At 43.8% G+C, this 15,897-nt stretch overlaps 1 protein-coding gene across 2 annotated transcripts in view; it reads left to right on the top strand.

Annotated features, from left to right (window-relative positions):
• Positions 1-15,897, top strand: part of LIN52 (lin-52 DREAM MuvB core complex component) — a 68,141-nt gene that overhangs the window by 11,099 nt on the left and 41,145 nt on the right. The window contains exon 6 of one of the 2 annotated variants that reach the window (XM_034768562.1): positions 6,908-7,395. The exons of the other annotated variant lie outside the window; for it this stretch is intronic. Within the exon in view, the coding sequence (XP_034624453.1) occupies positions 6,908-7,068 (161 nt within the window). The 3' untranslated portion in view covers positions 7,069-7,395. Of the gene's footprint in view, positions 1-6,907; positions 7,396-15,897 lie in introns of those variants that run through there. 2 annotated transcript variants of the gene reach the window in all.

Raw genomic sequence — 15,897 nt, 5'->3', positions numbered from 1 at the left:
TTCAACCACACTCCTCCAAGGTCTCTCCTTCTTTGGCTTTCATTGGTCTTGTTTTTCCCCCATCACATGTGACCAACTAACTTACTCTTAACAGGGCAACATGTTGAAATTCAACGGACAATATATGTTGGAAGGAATGCTCTAAATTTGTCATACATGCTAATGATGTCTTAATTAGTCATAACTGTCCAGGAAACAGACCTGGATATCATGTAAACTGTTCAATGAAGGTACCTTTGCAATGGGCACTAGTGGCCCAAAAAACTAAAAACTTAAAGGAATAGAGAATAACGAGAAACTAGTCTAATACCATGACACAAACTGTTGTACATCCTTAGCTTGAATATTGTTTGTTTTTGGGTCACCTTATCTGCAAAAACAAGCTAAAGTAGTAGCAACTGAAGAAGAGACTCAATAAATACTACTGGAGGTATTAGTGTGGGTGGGAGGTCCTTGCAAAGAAATATGAAACTTAAGGTTGGAAAGAGAAGAGGAACTGACGAACATTCATTTATTCTGTCACAACCTCTACAGTTGATGTTACAAAGCAGTTTTCATTATAACCTCCTGTTCTCATGTACTCGCATTTGCATTCTATAGCTGAAATGTCCCCTGCTTTTTTCTCTTCCCATGGGTGATTTTTTTTTTTTTTTTTTTTTTTTTTTTTTAAACACTTGGGCAAATTCCATTGACTGAAAGAATTGGGGAAGGTGAGAGAAATGTTCCTGTCTTCAAAAAATCATGATCTTTAACATATGTAAGAACTTCCAGATTAGGAACCACTAACATAGATCATTCAGCTGGAATCTCTTATTGGGATCAGCTGTATCTATCCCCATGTGTTCACAGCGGTAGTTTAACTTAATTGGACAGTTTTTGGGGTGAGGGGTGGCAGCACAATTCACTTCACTGATATGTCTTCTGAATGTATGTCCAGGGCCTGCTCCTTTACCAGCATTGATGTTAGGTGTTATCTTTGGTACAGACTTGCAATTTATTGAAAAATGATTTGAGGCATAATTGAAAATTGTTTTACTGTGAATGGTGGTTTGACCTTTGCAAACTGTGCACAGTATGGATAACAAAAGTTTCTAGACTAGCAGTTCCCAGCATGACTGAAAGGTGAATTTGCTGCATTGTTGTTTCTGTCTTTTTTTTCTTCTTTATCACTAGTGTTTTAGGTATAAAACCACAGCTCAAACTATGGTGGGCTGAGCTTCGCTTAACTTAAAGTGAAGCTTTTAACAAAGAGCACAATACTTGCCTTGAATTATTTTCCATTAAATCCTTAACTGGATTGAACAAATGGGGTGATTAAAGTTTGTTAAATGCAGCCATCCTGTGAATTTATTTGGGGAAAAAGAAGAATGCAGTATTGGTAATAGAAACTCTCTCCTTCCGATGCTACAGTGGAGTGTTCTGTGTGTCTGTATGACTCTGAGTACCATGGAGCCTTTTCTGCGTCTAGCTCAGAGATGGGCCACTGAAAACCTTTAGTGGGCTGTACGTTTTTTAGGAGCTACGTAGTGCTAGGCCAATGCCCCTATGTGGGTTGTAGGTACTGTGGATCGAACCTGGGCGATCTAGAGCTTAATTCATCAGCCTCCACTATCTCAGTTAAAAGACCCAGATATCTTAGCCAAGGCTGCAACAGAGTCATCAATCCCTATCGGCCTAATCACCACGAGAGGGGGACGGAGTGCCACACCGGGTAGGCATAGTTTACAATTGCATAACTCAGATTTTTTTTTTAATAATACAGCATGTTCACATACATTTAACTGTGTAAAAAACAAAGTGTTTATAAAAGCCCCTTGCAGCACAACCTTTAAATGGGGGTGGAGGGAAACAGTTTAAACGTACATCTTTCACAAACCTTTTTTTAGTATGCAGAAGACTAGGGGATTAATAAATGAAAACGTCAACAATAGAAACATCTTAATGTGTTTTCTCTGCCATTCACAGTCTTTGTCTTTGCGCTACTCCCCTGTGGCAGAGCTTGGGATTAGGAGCAAGAGCCCATGAGCCAGGTAGCAATGCCACTGAAGTTTGGCTTGGCTGCCCTTCTGTCATGCCAGTTGGGAAGGAGTTACTGCCCCTCTATTGGCAGAGCTGCACCCTGAACTGCCCATGGCCAGGGGCCAATCAGATTGGCTGTGGGAGCTGAGAACCAATGGGAAGGCAGTAATCAAAACTGGGTGGCATAGGGTGGAATCCCTTCCTTGAATGAGGTTATAGGCTGATGAGTGGCAGCGTGACCTGTCATATGTGCTCCAACTTCCATTCCCTCTTGACACAGGCTCCAGCTCTGTCCTATGCTACCCAGATCTGGTAACTTCCTGCCCATTGGTCGAGGTATGCCTTGCCCCTGCTCACTGCTTGGCTAGAACGTAATTGGCTCTCAGCTCCCAAAAAATCAGCTGAGGTGGAGGCAGGAACTGGGCACTGTGCAGGAGGAGCCACAGCTTGTGTTGATGGGGAAATGGATTGAAGTGGAATTGGTTGAGGCAGCAGCAGCTTTACTCAGGCCTTGGCTACACTTGCAAGTTAGAGTGCATTAAATCAGCCCCGGGCGCCCTAACTCCTAAGGTAACAGTGTCAAGGCACGTAGAGTGCCTGGACTCTGCAGCTGGAGCGCCCCTGGTAATCCATCTCCACGAGAAGCATAAAGCTTGCTGCACCCCGGCTGAAATGGCTGGGTGTCAGTGTGGATGATGTGTTGCATTACTGCGCTGTGATTGACCTCGGGAAACATCCCATAATCCCCTGAAGTCAAGTGGCCACTCTTGTCATTGTTTTGAACTCGGCTGCAGGCATGCAGATATCCCCTTTCAAAGCTCTGTTTTTGACAGCCGGCCTGCTTATCTGCTCCGGGACAAAGCAAACCATTACTGTGGAATGCTCCTGCTGCAGAGGCAGGGTTTGTGTGTGTGTGTGTGTGTGTGAGTGAGAAGCAGGGGTGGGGACTGATATTGGGGGTTTCCCCTTCCTTCTGCCGCTGTCTGAACTTAGAAGACAGCATGTTGACACTCTGCTCCCTGTTACACTGCACCCACTCCCCCCCCCCCCCCCCCGATTTGAAAAGCACAATGCAGCCACTTGCACACTGGGATAGCTACCACAATGCACTGCTTTCTGTGGCATTGCAAGAGCTGCTAATGTGGCCACACCACTGCGCTTGCAGCTGGCATTGTGAACACACATCAGTGCTTTCCCTGCTGTGGTCTCCGAGGGGTGGTTTAACTCCCGGCGCTCTACATCTGCAAGTGTAGCCATGCCCTCAGAGACTGCACCCCTCAGCCAGCCGGATCACTTTCAGTTCTAGAAAAAAAATAGAGTCCCATCTGAGGGCAAGCTAAATAAAATGATCTAAAGTGTTGGATGGGGCTGGAGGACTGGATGGAGCTCAGAGGCTGACAGTTGCCCACCTCTGTTGTAAGTGCTATTGTAATACAAATAATTAAAAGAAATTAGTACTGTGCTCTGAACAGTTTGGAAGAGGTGAATTACATCTTTTTGCTCAACTGGCTTATAAAATCCAAGGATGGGACTGATCTTTTGAGAAAAAAAATAACAAAAACCCAACATAACCTGTACTTTATCTAGTGGTGTTCTAGGTTTGATGTCCTTTTCCCTCATGTACACTTTCATTCTTCCTTCCTAGGGCTTATGTTTTATAGCACAGACAACAATACTGCTAAAGACCTTTACAGATCCAAAATATTCTGTGATAGTAAATTGAGAAGCTTCATGTAGCATTTACCCTCCTTCCTATTTTTTTTCAAATGATCTTTGAGGTCCAGCCCAGTGCTTCTATGAATTACCTGGCAGGGCCAGTAATAAACATTACTAAATGGTGTGGCAGGAATCACCAGCTGGTGCTTTGCAGAGTCTTAAAAAGTTATTTTTCTTAGTTTTCCAGCAAATTTTTAGTCTCCGAAGGAATGCTCTGGTGGTGGTTTCTGATTCAGATTGTTTGGGAAAGCTGTGAGTTTCTATTTGTTAATGTAACTAGAGTCAGTTCTCGATGCAGATTTGCTCCCTGGGAGCCAGACACGGGTTTTTGGGTGGAGATTCATGAAAAAAGGGGATTACCTGGGTCCCATTTGACCATCTCTCTTCCATGACTGGTCTATGTGTGTATAAATAAAACAAGTTGCACTAAAAATGTACTCAGGTTCCATGTTGCTGATTTCTTCCCATATTAGGAATCCAAACAATACCTTCTACTGCTGAAATGTAGCCACTCTTGACTTTCTGCACAATGCCTAATTAACTTGTGGAACTCACTGCCATATGCTATTATTGAAGCGAAGACTTAGCAAGACTCAAAAGATTAATGTCTGCATGGTTAATGAGGAAAATCTGTAGGTGTTACCTAGGATCTTTAAAAAATGGCACAAGAAAGTGCTGCCTAGAATTAGGAACAAAATCTTTTGTCTGGGGTAGGTTCTTCCTTATATCTTTGTTAATGTATCTTACATCTTTCTCTGAAGCCTCTTGTTGGATACATGATACTGGCCTAATTGGATCATTGATCAAACTGGACCCAAATGGTCTTGGGAAATGCCACTGCTATCTAATACCCATATTCCATTACTAACAATAGGAAAGGACAAAGTGAAGAATCCTATATCTTTAAAGTACAAGGGCATTTAGGGAAGCAGAATGTTACCTAACCTGCAGTGAGGCTGGGACATCACAGTTAACACTTGCAAAAAGGGTCTTAGGTTCTCAAATCTTTAGGGGTTGGACACATCCCCATGGGATGCTCTGACTTCCAGGGTTTCACTTGCAGGTGCTGTCAGTTTTGGGGATGATAGGGTAGGGGATGGACAGAGGGGACTCTTGCCTGTCTGCACTGAATCTCGTATTCCCTCCAAAGAGCCTCTCCCTCTAGCTGTCCCTTTTAGTGCAAACTACTTGCTGCCAGCCCCCACTCCTTTTCCTCTTTGCAGGAAGCTGCCAAGGAGGATAGTACATTTCTCTGGCCAAAGCTGTAGTCTTGGAGTCTGTCCTGAAGAGCAGGCTGTCTACTGAAAAAAGCTACTTGCTTGGGGAAATGGGACTACTTAATTGCTGTACTGGGAGCTATAGGAGAGGATTTATTCTTGTAGAGGGGAAGAAGCTAGTGTTATGGGGCAGGATCACATGTTGGGAGCAGGGAGAGTGGTAAGTGCCCAGGATGAGTACATTTGTTGTCAATTCCTCAGTGCTAGTTTATTGAAGAGAAGGACGCCCATTCTTAATGTGTCAAGCGTTAAAGATTGAGCTAGCAACTATTGATTTTGTCTTTACTGAAAGGTGGCCCCTCCAGCCGCATAGCACTCCTAGCACTGTGTTGGGACATTGGGATAAATACTCAATCAGAAGGAAGAGCGTCCCCCACTGAGTCGTTCCTACCATTGTATGCTGCAGAGTGCCCTCTAGCACGGCATTGGGGTCTACAGATTCAGCGTGTCACTTTGAGTCACCATATTGCACTTAGACTTCCAGGGAGGTCTTTCTGTTTACTTTGGGTATTCATGGAGATCAACCTGCCATGGTGTCTGTGTTGTCCCCCATTGAAGTGCAGACCCAGATCTAATGAGGAGAGACCAGGGTGAATTGGAAGATTCGTAGTAATTCACCCATTTTCCATGTCTCAGTTGATCTCAGAGGATTAGTTTCTGCCATTTCAAGCATTTCAACAACAATACAACCTACCTGGTTCAGCTGCACGGCGCTACCTGCAGCTTAAGCATTTCTTGAAGGACATATTGGGCCTATTGTACTGGGAGCCTCAGAGAATCCATATTCTAGTGGAGAACGCTCCATAGGTTCACCTGACCAGCTACAGCTTGTTACGACTTCCTGGCCCAAAAGACCCTCCCTAATTTAGATTGCCTGCACCACGCCTGGAACAAAGATTTGTGTACGTCCTTGAGCCCTACAAAACAATAACTCTACAATTGATCTACTGAATCAGCCCTTATTGTAGAAGATTATATTTAATTCATCTTGGCCCCTACATAAGTTACAATGCATGGGCCTTTGCTAAAACAGACAGCTGCTGGAGATCCGGGTCTCCCAGAGCCACACTGGCTCACATGTTTTGGGGCTGTCCCAGGATACAGTCCTTTTGACTAAGAGTAGACAAGAGGATTCATATGAATGGATACCTTTAAAAAATTACTTCCCAGAACTGCTTTTGGGATGCATCCCATCATCTTGGGAACACTTCAGCTCATGGAGAGCTTGGTTCTCTAGAGCAGGGCTTGTAACCAAATGATTTGAATTGCTTAGATGGAAGAGCAGATGGCCTCCAGGTATGGAAGCTTAGCACAGGAAGTTGGCTGACCTGGCAGCTAAAGAGCAGATAATGTCCTCAAGAAGAGGGACCTCAAAGAAATTTGTAAAGATTTGATCTGACTTCTTAGAACTCTTTGATTAATTCCTAGCAGATGGAAATGGAGATGTCCCTCTCCTTGACCCATCCTCCCCTTTTCCTCCTCCCTTCCCGTTCCTCTTTTAAGAGCATGTGGTTTGGGTGGAATTAGAGGTAACTGTGAATCTGTAGTGAGTAGAGTTCAGAGGTGCAATATGCTGAAAGCACTGTCTGGTGCAGTCACTCTCACCCCCTCTGGTGGGCCTCAACATCTCTGGGCCAATGTGATTATGCACATATCTTCACCCTCCTATTTAGACTGTACTATGCCATAAGCTTTGTGGGGGGAGAGGGTTCATGGAGGAATTTAATTATCTACAGAATAGAAAGATTACTGTTAGAACATGCTGTTTATTCATAGTCACTGTTGCATAGTGGCTTGATCTACAGCAGTGCAGTGGGAGGCTAGGGTGAAGAAAGTGTCATCTCTGAGTTTCTACATAGTATCATCACTCTCAACAAGAGTCTTCTCCTTTGCAGCTCCTGTTTTCTGCCTCCCTACATCTGTCTGCCTCGCGGAGAAGTCACTCTTCATCTCATTTCAGCCTTGCCTGAAACCTCTTTCTCCCTTACTCTGTTTATTATTTAACACTGAGTTTACAGTACTTTTTGTGCAGAAAAGATTGTATTGTATGTTGTAATGATTGAAGCTGGTGTGGTATTTTTAGACAACAGAATGACCCTCTTTGTACATTTGATTTCTGTAATATGCAATTAGTTTGACAGGGATTTAAGTAGCAAAGATAAGAGGATAAACTCTTTCTGCCCAAAATGTGGATCTGATCTTGGATGGCTCACCTATGGCTTAAAAAATGGCTGAACTGAAACCACATGCAGCAATCCAGGAATTATTATCCTGTCAATTAAAGTGATTCTGCTGTTGTCACATTTTCTTTTACAGATATGAACTTTAATGTGTTCAGTCGGTCGCCTGGGGAGAGTGTTGGGTTAATAAAGCTTGCTTTCACTTTGGTGTGTGCAACCATTCTTTACATCACCTTTGGTTGGTTGAAAAGAGGTGAAAGGAACCATAGGTCATCTATCGTCTGCTTATATGGCTGCCATCACTATAATGACTGAGAACCATGGTATCTGTTTGAAACAAGAAACCTTGGCCTTCATTCTGATTCTCAATCTCTCTCTCCATTCCACTCCCACAATACTATAGATCTGCTGTCTTATTTTAATGCACAGTGGTACGGTGAGAGGGGCTCTTGGACAAGGAAATCACCTTTTCATTTACTGCTCGTCACAGTTAGGATGGTTTACAGACAGGATTGCTTCTTGGATAGTTCCCACTGGAAGAGTGAGTGCCAGCTTGAAATTGGCATTCACACATGATCTGTGAATTGGCTAATTTTGACATGTAGTTAGTTAAAAAATTATTACAGCCAGAGGAGTCATGACCTCAACTTTTCATCATCTCCATTGGATTGTGTGCCAGTTTGGAAGTGAAGAAGGTATGGGAAGTTTTAATTGTACCTGTGTGATTTATCCTCAGTCAGCTCTTTAATTTCTTCTGGCTGTCTGAGGTTTCCGACATGCTGTAAATTTCTCCAACTTTTTCATTATCTGCAATTTCTTTATGACTCATGAATCGGAGTGGAGAGAGAGTGTGGATTTACAGCGGAGATAAACATGTCCATAAAGTCTGTATCTGTGTCAGTAATTGTACTGCTGTCAGTGACTGTCCTGTTTTACAGGCCTCTCTTGGGAAAGAAACACACTTTGCTACCAGTGGCAGAGAAGTGTTCGCTTTGATTTGCATTAACTTGCCAGGAGATTAGGTTGCAATGGTGGGGATGGAAATTGAGCCTGGACCTTGGGTTGCTATTTAAAAAAAAAAAAAAAAAAAAAAAAATTTTTTTTTTTTTTGGTTTGGTTTGGGTCTTTTTGTTTGTTTTGAACAGGTGGTTGAGTTGCCCAGAAAGTGCTGAAAACAGAGAGAACAAACACTGTTTCTGAATGCAAAAATGGGGGAGAGGATGGATACAGTTTGATAATGTTATCAAATATGATACTGCACATATGCATAAATTGTTCATTCTTACCACAAAGGAAATACAGTATCCAGGTAACCACTGTATCCTCCAAAAATACTGTACATAATATTGCATGGATGCTTGGGGGTATTCTTCCTCCTCTTCATGAAGAGTGGAATAAATATTTCTCAAAGCGTCAAGAAAACTCTGGACGCTCTTCCACCCCCCTCCGCCCCCAACCCTACTCTTTAGGAGAGAATGCTGTTGTGAGTCTCAATGGACAGTATTAATACTGCATCCTAAACCAGCCATTGATGGCTCTTTGCTGACTGTGGGAGGAGATGTGCACGCTCTTGGTGTCTGAAAAAAGGAAAAAATCTTTAAAACACTTGTAAATGTGTCAAACATCCAAACTTCTGTCATTTCTCTTCCCTGCTATTTTCTGTTTGATGCCTGTTGTCACCACTTGTATACACAGAACCTCCTTTTGTTAGTTTTTGTAGTTTGGGGATATTTTTCTGGCCATGGTACATTAAGATTTTTTTCCCCCCCACAACAAAATGAAAACTGTCTCTTTTTTGACATTGCTGTATTCTTAGGGTTCAAAGTAACTTCAAAAATGCAGTAGTAAATGTAGCCTGCAGGCTAGATCCAGGCCACTTGGTTTATTTATTGTATTACCACAACACATTCAGATTCTGCAGAAAGCAAGCTTTCATTTTTTAAAAATAAGGACTTAGATAGTCTGAAACAACAGCTCAGGCCGGAGAGATGTTAAATTCTTCTGCTCATTTTAAATGATTGTTGATTCTGAAGCCTTTCCTGACAGTACAGAAGGCAGCTTTTCAAATAAATCAGACACCTTTGCCCTGATTCCAGTACCTGAATGTGCCAATTGTGTGCACAAATCAGATGATGGCATGCACAGTTGCCTAATAGATGGAGGAGATAACAGTGGTTTTAAAAGTACCTTGCATAATTTTTATCACTGAATGATGCTTAGTTAGTAAATTTACTAACTAAAAGCTTAGTTATAAGTGGCATACTCTACTCATGATCTTTGTGCAAATATCCTACATTTCCCCAGTTTTTGTAGCTGCTGTCCAAGACAGCTGATTTTTCAGACCAGTTCAGGAATCTATAAAGGCCACACTTAAAAGATGCCTGAGCCAGGAACAACTGTCTTACCTTGCCCAAGCACTCTATTTTGGATTAGGTGGCAGTAAAAGTATGGCAGAAACCTTGCATTACAATTTCCCCAGCCTTACAGTCAGTTGAGAAAAAGAGCATGTCCCACAATGCCTGCTGGAGGTGGGAGTGTCTAGAGCAGAGGTCCCCAAACTGTGGGTCACACCCTCCTAGGAGTCGCGGAGGAATGTTCGGGGCAGGGCTCGGGCCAGCCCCGACGGGGCAGGGAGGGAGCACAACCCAGCCCCACTCCGCTCTGAGCTCTGCTCCAGCCTAGCCTTGACTCCCGGGCTCAGCCTCTGATTGTTGCCTGGCTGCGGCTCTGCACCAGGCCCTATGCCCAGCATTGGCCACAGCTCTGTTCCTGACCCCAGACCTGCCCCCAGCTGCAGCCCCAGCCTTGGCCCCCTTACCTTTATCCGTGCACCCTGAGCCATGACCCTAATCCCGGCCCTGGTTTGGGGACCACTGGTCTAGAGGAAAGACTGATATCACCTATTGTATTGTGCCTAAGCCTCCTGAGCTACTGCACTGGGATTTAGTTGGAGAAGGGTTAACCCATTTGCAGCTTCAGTTCTTGTGAACGGCAGTCAGGCATAAATGTTCTGAAGATGAGGATGATCCTGAATACAATAAGGTGCTTAAAGATGTTGGATCCCAAAAGCTGATCTTGATTCAAATGGAAAATCAGGCCGCCATGGTCTTTGTAGACAAGCTGAGGCTCCGAGTTGTGTGTCTGTGGCAGGAGGCCCTGCAAGTGTGGGAGTGGGCTGTGTCCCACAAGATGGTCCGAGTTGCCATATACATGTCATGGGAAGGAGAACGTGATCTCAGGCACCATGTTCTGACATTGTATCTTCAAAGGGTCCTCCTGTCACTCGGCCTACTCCACTCACATATTAACGTCAGAAAAGGAAGGGGGCGTGGGGAAAAGCTCAGCCAGGCGTTAACTGGTGCCTTGTTACTGAATGGCAGTCAAAAACTGAGAGACTGCTCTGACAAGGGCTTTTGGGCCCTTATGGCTGGTCCATGCCCCAGTGTCCTTAGTTTCCTCCAGCTTCTCTCCCCTGCCCCTGGCATTAATCAACGCTTTACCGGTGTTGATCACAGCAGGGTTACCTGTATATTGATTTCCCTAAATTACATTTTCCTTCAGGTCTTGGCTCTTGCCAGGAGGGAGGAGAGTTTCTTCTCTCAGACTCTCACAATATGGCTAGCTGGACCTGCTTGCAGGAGGGCAGTGTGTCCTATTGGATAGGGCATTAGACTGGGACTCAGAGGACATGAGGTTCAATTCCTGACTCTGCTGCTGGTTTGCTGGATAACCTTGGGCAAGTCGCTTCCCCTCCCTGTGACTCCATTCCTCATCTGTAAAATGAGGATAATGATATTGACTTCCTTTGTATAGTACTTTGGGATCAAGGAAAAGCATTGTACAAGAACTAGATATCATCAGTAAAGATTCTATCCTGTGTACTGGTCATTAGTGTCTCCTCTCTGCTCCTGATGCCTGCCGCCATGAAGGAGTAATTTGAGTCTGGTCTGGGGTACCGCTGCATCTAGAAGACACAGTGAAATGGGGATTTAGTGATGGAATGGGTCTGATCATCAATTTGTGAGACATTGAAGAAGTCATTAAATGTTTTTACCAAGGATTGGAGATAAGGCTTCTTCACAGACCGCATGGCCCAAGAGAGTAAATTTATGCTCATGGGGTGAATGGAATTTGGTAGGAAACAAATATTTGTCTTCCAGTTTTACAGAGATTTAAATAGCTGTTCAGTGACACATTTGACCGGATGGATACCTTTTAATTGGGAGACAGTGGTGTTGCTCTGTATGCTCTGACAATCCTGCCTTCAGTCCAGCCTCCCTGTCTGTGGGCTGTAGCCACCGAAAGCTTATGCTCTAATAAATTTTTTAGTCTCTAAGGTGCCACAAGTACTCCTGTTCTTTTTCCCTGGTGAGGGTACTGAGCCGATCTTGGGGGCGGGTATTGAAGCGTCATCTTTCCACTTTTTCTACAATGGCTCTTGTGATGCACACCCAATGCTGTATGGAAAGACTGAGTGCTGTGCCTCTAGCAGAACCTGCCTCGGTTTACTGGTGATGGTTCCACTTGTTCTGAGCATGAGGTCTTGCAGGAGCAATAACACACATGTTGCCTCCCCTTGCATCCACAGCTAAGCACAGCCCTGAAGGCCCTGTTTCCATAACGTGGCTGGAGCAAGTCTCTGTGACAGTGTCTTTAACTGGCTCATTAACTCCTGAGTGTTAGAACAAGATAAAAATGCCCTAAAGCCTCTTATCTGATGACTGGTGTAACCTGCTCAAAGCTCGAGTGCCTTTAGTTTAAGTTTGCAATGCAAGTGCCTCTCTTGAGAGTAATGAGCACTGATTAAACCTGAAGTGTCCCCTGAGGGTTCTACAGCTGTCATGAGGGTGGTGGCTGCCCCCTCCCCAAAAAGGAAATCGGGGCCAGAAGTCCCACCGGGGCAGGCACTCTGTGAACCACCACGTGGCTGCCCCAGCTGTTCCATTTTGCCTAATGAATTGTTTTACAAGGAGAGGCTGGGTATTGTCATCACAAGCTGTCTTCCCTGGGGACAGAAGCCAGCCTGATAATGACTAATGTTAGTGATAGTAATTGAAGTGTGATGGCTCTCCAGGGACTGGCATAGTGCTTAGAGAGCTGTCAGGCACTTGTGGCTGGTGCAGTCCCATGAGTGCCTCAGAAACGTTTTTTAATCGCTTGACTTCCATAACTACAGTTTCCGTGTTTTCCCCACATGGAAATAAAGATTTTTGCAAACGAGTAATGGGGCTACCCTGTGAGCCTTTTGACATTCTGCTCTGATGTGATTGTGGTGGGGCCTGTGCCATGTATTTCTGCCCCTGACTAAGCTTATATGCATCCTTGCTTCCTGTCTATGTGTGCTCTGTCTGTCTATCTACGTTTATTGATTTTTACCTGTATGTATGTTTAGAGCCCTGCATCTGTGGACTGTGTTTGTGGATCGAATGCGAATACAAATTTTGTATTCTCGCAGGGCTCTATGTATGTTTCCTTTCCTGCCCTGCCTTGTGTTTACATAATGCTGATCCCCGAGCCTGTGGATTATACTTGACATTACTAAAATATTTCAACTGGATTCCTAAACATCAGGGGATCCCTGAGCCCTGTAGGGCAGAGTCAGCTGGTCAGCAGTGCAGTCGTTTGCATTTTGTTGGGTGTTTAAACCTGAATGTAGTGTTAAATGAAAAGCCTTTGTGTCTCAGCTAGACTGGCGCTGGGAAACAACAACTTCCCATGGACTTGGGCCAGAGTGCTGACTGGATCCTACTTGCAGTATTGAGTGAAATTTTTCTGCTAATTGTCTAATTTAGGGTGTACACAGCCATGGATTTGGGAAACAAATTATGAGTAGCTGGAATGGGTAATCATGGTCTTTAAGTAACAGCTTAGGTCCCAAAGTGGCTTCTCTTCTCTGCCCTATCAACCCCCCACCCCACGCACCCTTATAGTCCGTTGCTTACTACAGTTCCTTGCTGGGAATGGCAGGTGAAACCAGGCAGGTTACGGGAATGTTTCATGCCAAATATAGGACAAACCAAAATTGTACAAATACAGGAAGCAATTATTGTTAGGAATACAGGAATTGCCATTCTAGATCAGACCAGCATTTTATCTAGTCCAGTCTCTGGTCTCTGACAGTGGATAGTACCAAATGCTTTAGTAGTTTAAAGAAACCCATGGTGTACAATTGTGGAATAACCTGCCCCTAGGGGAAGTTTATATCCAACCCTATCTGTTATTGTTTGTCTTATGCCGGGAAGCGTCATGGTTGATATAATCTTATGTTTTTTCATTCTATTTGAGGTAGTGGTGGATGTTGTTGTTGTTGTTATCTGTGTATAATCCTTCCTTGAATCCAGCTAAACTCTTTGTCTCAGTATCACGTGGCTGTGAGTTCTGCAGATATTATGTTTTATATAGTTAACACAAGTGTTTTACGTTTGAGTTCATTGATTGTCCCCACGGTCTTGTATTATGAGAGAGGGTAGGGAGCATCCAATCAGACTTCTCTGCACCATTCATTAGTTTACAGACTTCTCTTCATCTCCTCTCTAAACTAAATACTCCTAGTCTTTTTAGGGCAGTTCTACACTTAAGAAGTTGCAGTGGTACAGTGACACCAGTGCTGCTGCCCTACTGCAGCATGTTAGTGAAGATGCTACTGTGCCGATGGGAGAGTTTCTCTTGTCAGCGTAGTTAGCTACCACCTCTCGCAGAGGTAGATTTTATGTCAATGGGAGAAGCTCTCATGTCGACATAGCACTGTCTACACTGGGGGTTAGGTCGGTATAACATCATCACTCGGGTGTGGATTTTTCATAGTTATACCAATGTAAGTTTGTAGTGTAGACCTGGCCTTAGTCTCTCTTTTGTATGAAAGTCTCTTTAGGCTTCCAGTCATTTTTGTTACCTATTGCTAAACCTCCTTCTGTTTCTTTTACACTCTTTTTGAGATGGGCTGACCAAATCTGAACATGGAGTTCTGAGTGAGGATGTACTATATAGTGGTATAGTATTTTCAGTATATTTTGTCCCAATCTGTATATATGCTAACACTTTTGTTTGGTTTTTTTTTGTCTTCCACTGCGTGTTGAGCAGAGGTTTTCACAATGAAACCGCCCCCCCCCCCACGTGGTTACAGTTACATTAGAACCCAGTAATGTGTGTGAGTAGTTCAGATTATTTCTTCCAGTGCACATTAGCTTGATGCAGAGTCAAAGTTTGTCAGCTTTATGCAAGGGCCCCTGGTTATCTTGAAACACATTTTTGTACCAGGTTCATTCACTGATTGCCACTGCCTTATTCCATTTTTGCTTGTTCTATTTCTTGTTACAATTTGAAGAAGTATTAATTTCTGCAGAATTTAAGCTACAATTAAAAAGAAGTCTAGTCATTGTTGTGAAGAACCGTCCACATGTGAACTGAGTATAGCTGCTGTAATGTTACCTTCCTGAAACTACAGATGGACAGCTCCAGTGCCTTTGCAACTCAGTTCATAGGTTTGCCGAGCCTCTGCAGAGTGAAATGAATATCTAGTGAGTTTCAGCGCTGCTATTCAGAGCCCTGTGGGTAGAAGTGATACTGTAGAGAATCCATTTAATCTTGCAGCTACTTGAAAAATCTATGAGCGGCTGTAGAGAGATACTAGTGTTATTCACAGAAGAGGAGGACCAAAAAAGGAGGCTGGGAGAGGGATAGTGAAGGGGAGTCCCTCCTCCCCCACCCCTTTTCAGCAGCCAGAAGGCATTGGAGTGGGGATAAAAAACAAAGTACCTTCTCTATTCTGGTTGTTAGGGGGGACTGGAACTTCAAATTTGTCAGACATCCACTAATCAAGCAAGATCTAGGGGTCCTGGTAAAAATCCCAGCTGATTGAAGGAGGAGGGATGAGAACTGGATTGTTCAGCAGGGCATTGGCTCCTGAACCTCACTAGTGACCTCACTTTCATCAATCATATCTGCTTCTGGCTAGCAGGTTTAGCTCTCCAGGTAAAAGGTGTTGGAACTTTTTCAAGCCCGGGCATACCATGCGAATGAGGTAGGAGTATTACTGCTGGGGCGCCTTGTAGAATTTGAACTCCTTGAGACCTTTCAAGTGCATAGGCAATTCCAGTGTTCCTTTGTCTGTTTTGTATGTAGATGGACAGAGCAGGTTAGGGGCTTCCTCATTTTAAAGAGTGAACTGGGCAGATTTTCGAGTAGAGCTGCTTGCAAGAGATGAAGTGAGAATTGTATATGCTAAGAATACATCCAATCAGCTCTTTCAGAAAGTAGCACAAATCAAGACGAGCATTTAGACATAGGTGAAGCATGAGGTTGGGTGGGGTGGATTTGCAGCAGGAATTATATTCTAGGGTTTATAAATTTGCTGTGAGACAATGTTCATTGCCATGTTTTTTCTGTAATGCAGAGGTATTACTCTGCCTCATCACAGTTTTTATGTTTTGCTTTCTCTGTCCTGGAACCTTTAACAAAGAGGAGCATGACATGAGTAGAACAGGAAAAGAGCTTCAGCTGGAAATGGCTGATTCCACCTGACCCTCTTTCTCTTAGTGTAGATGGAACAATTAATACTTTCTCTCTTTCCTCTGGCTTTTGTTCTCTTTGAGGGTTGCTGTTCACTTTTTTTCTTCAAGAATTTGGGCCTTTCACCAGGGCTGACCAAGGTGGAAAGGGAAACCAGCAGGGTGCCATGTTCAGGGAGGGGAGGAGAATGAAATTAA

This window comes from Trachemys scripta, chromosome 4, assembly GCF_013100865.1.
Source record: "Trachemys scripta elegans isolate TJP31775 chromosome 4, CAS_Tse_1.0, whole genome shotgun sequence".
NCBI classification, from domain to species: Eukaryota; Metazoa; Chordata; order Testudines; family Emydidae; genus Trachemys; species Trachemys scripta.
The sequence above is the reverse complement of the archived record's forward strand: the minus strand, read 5'-3'. Positions and strand labels throughout refer to the sequence as shown.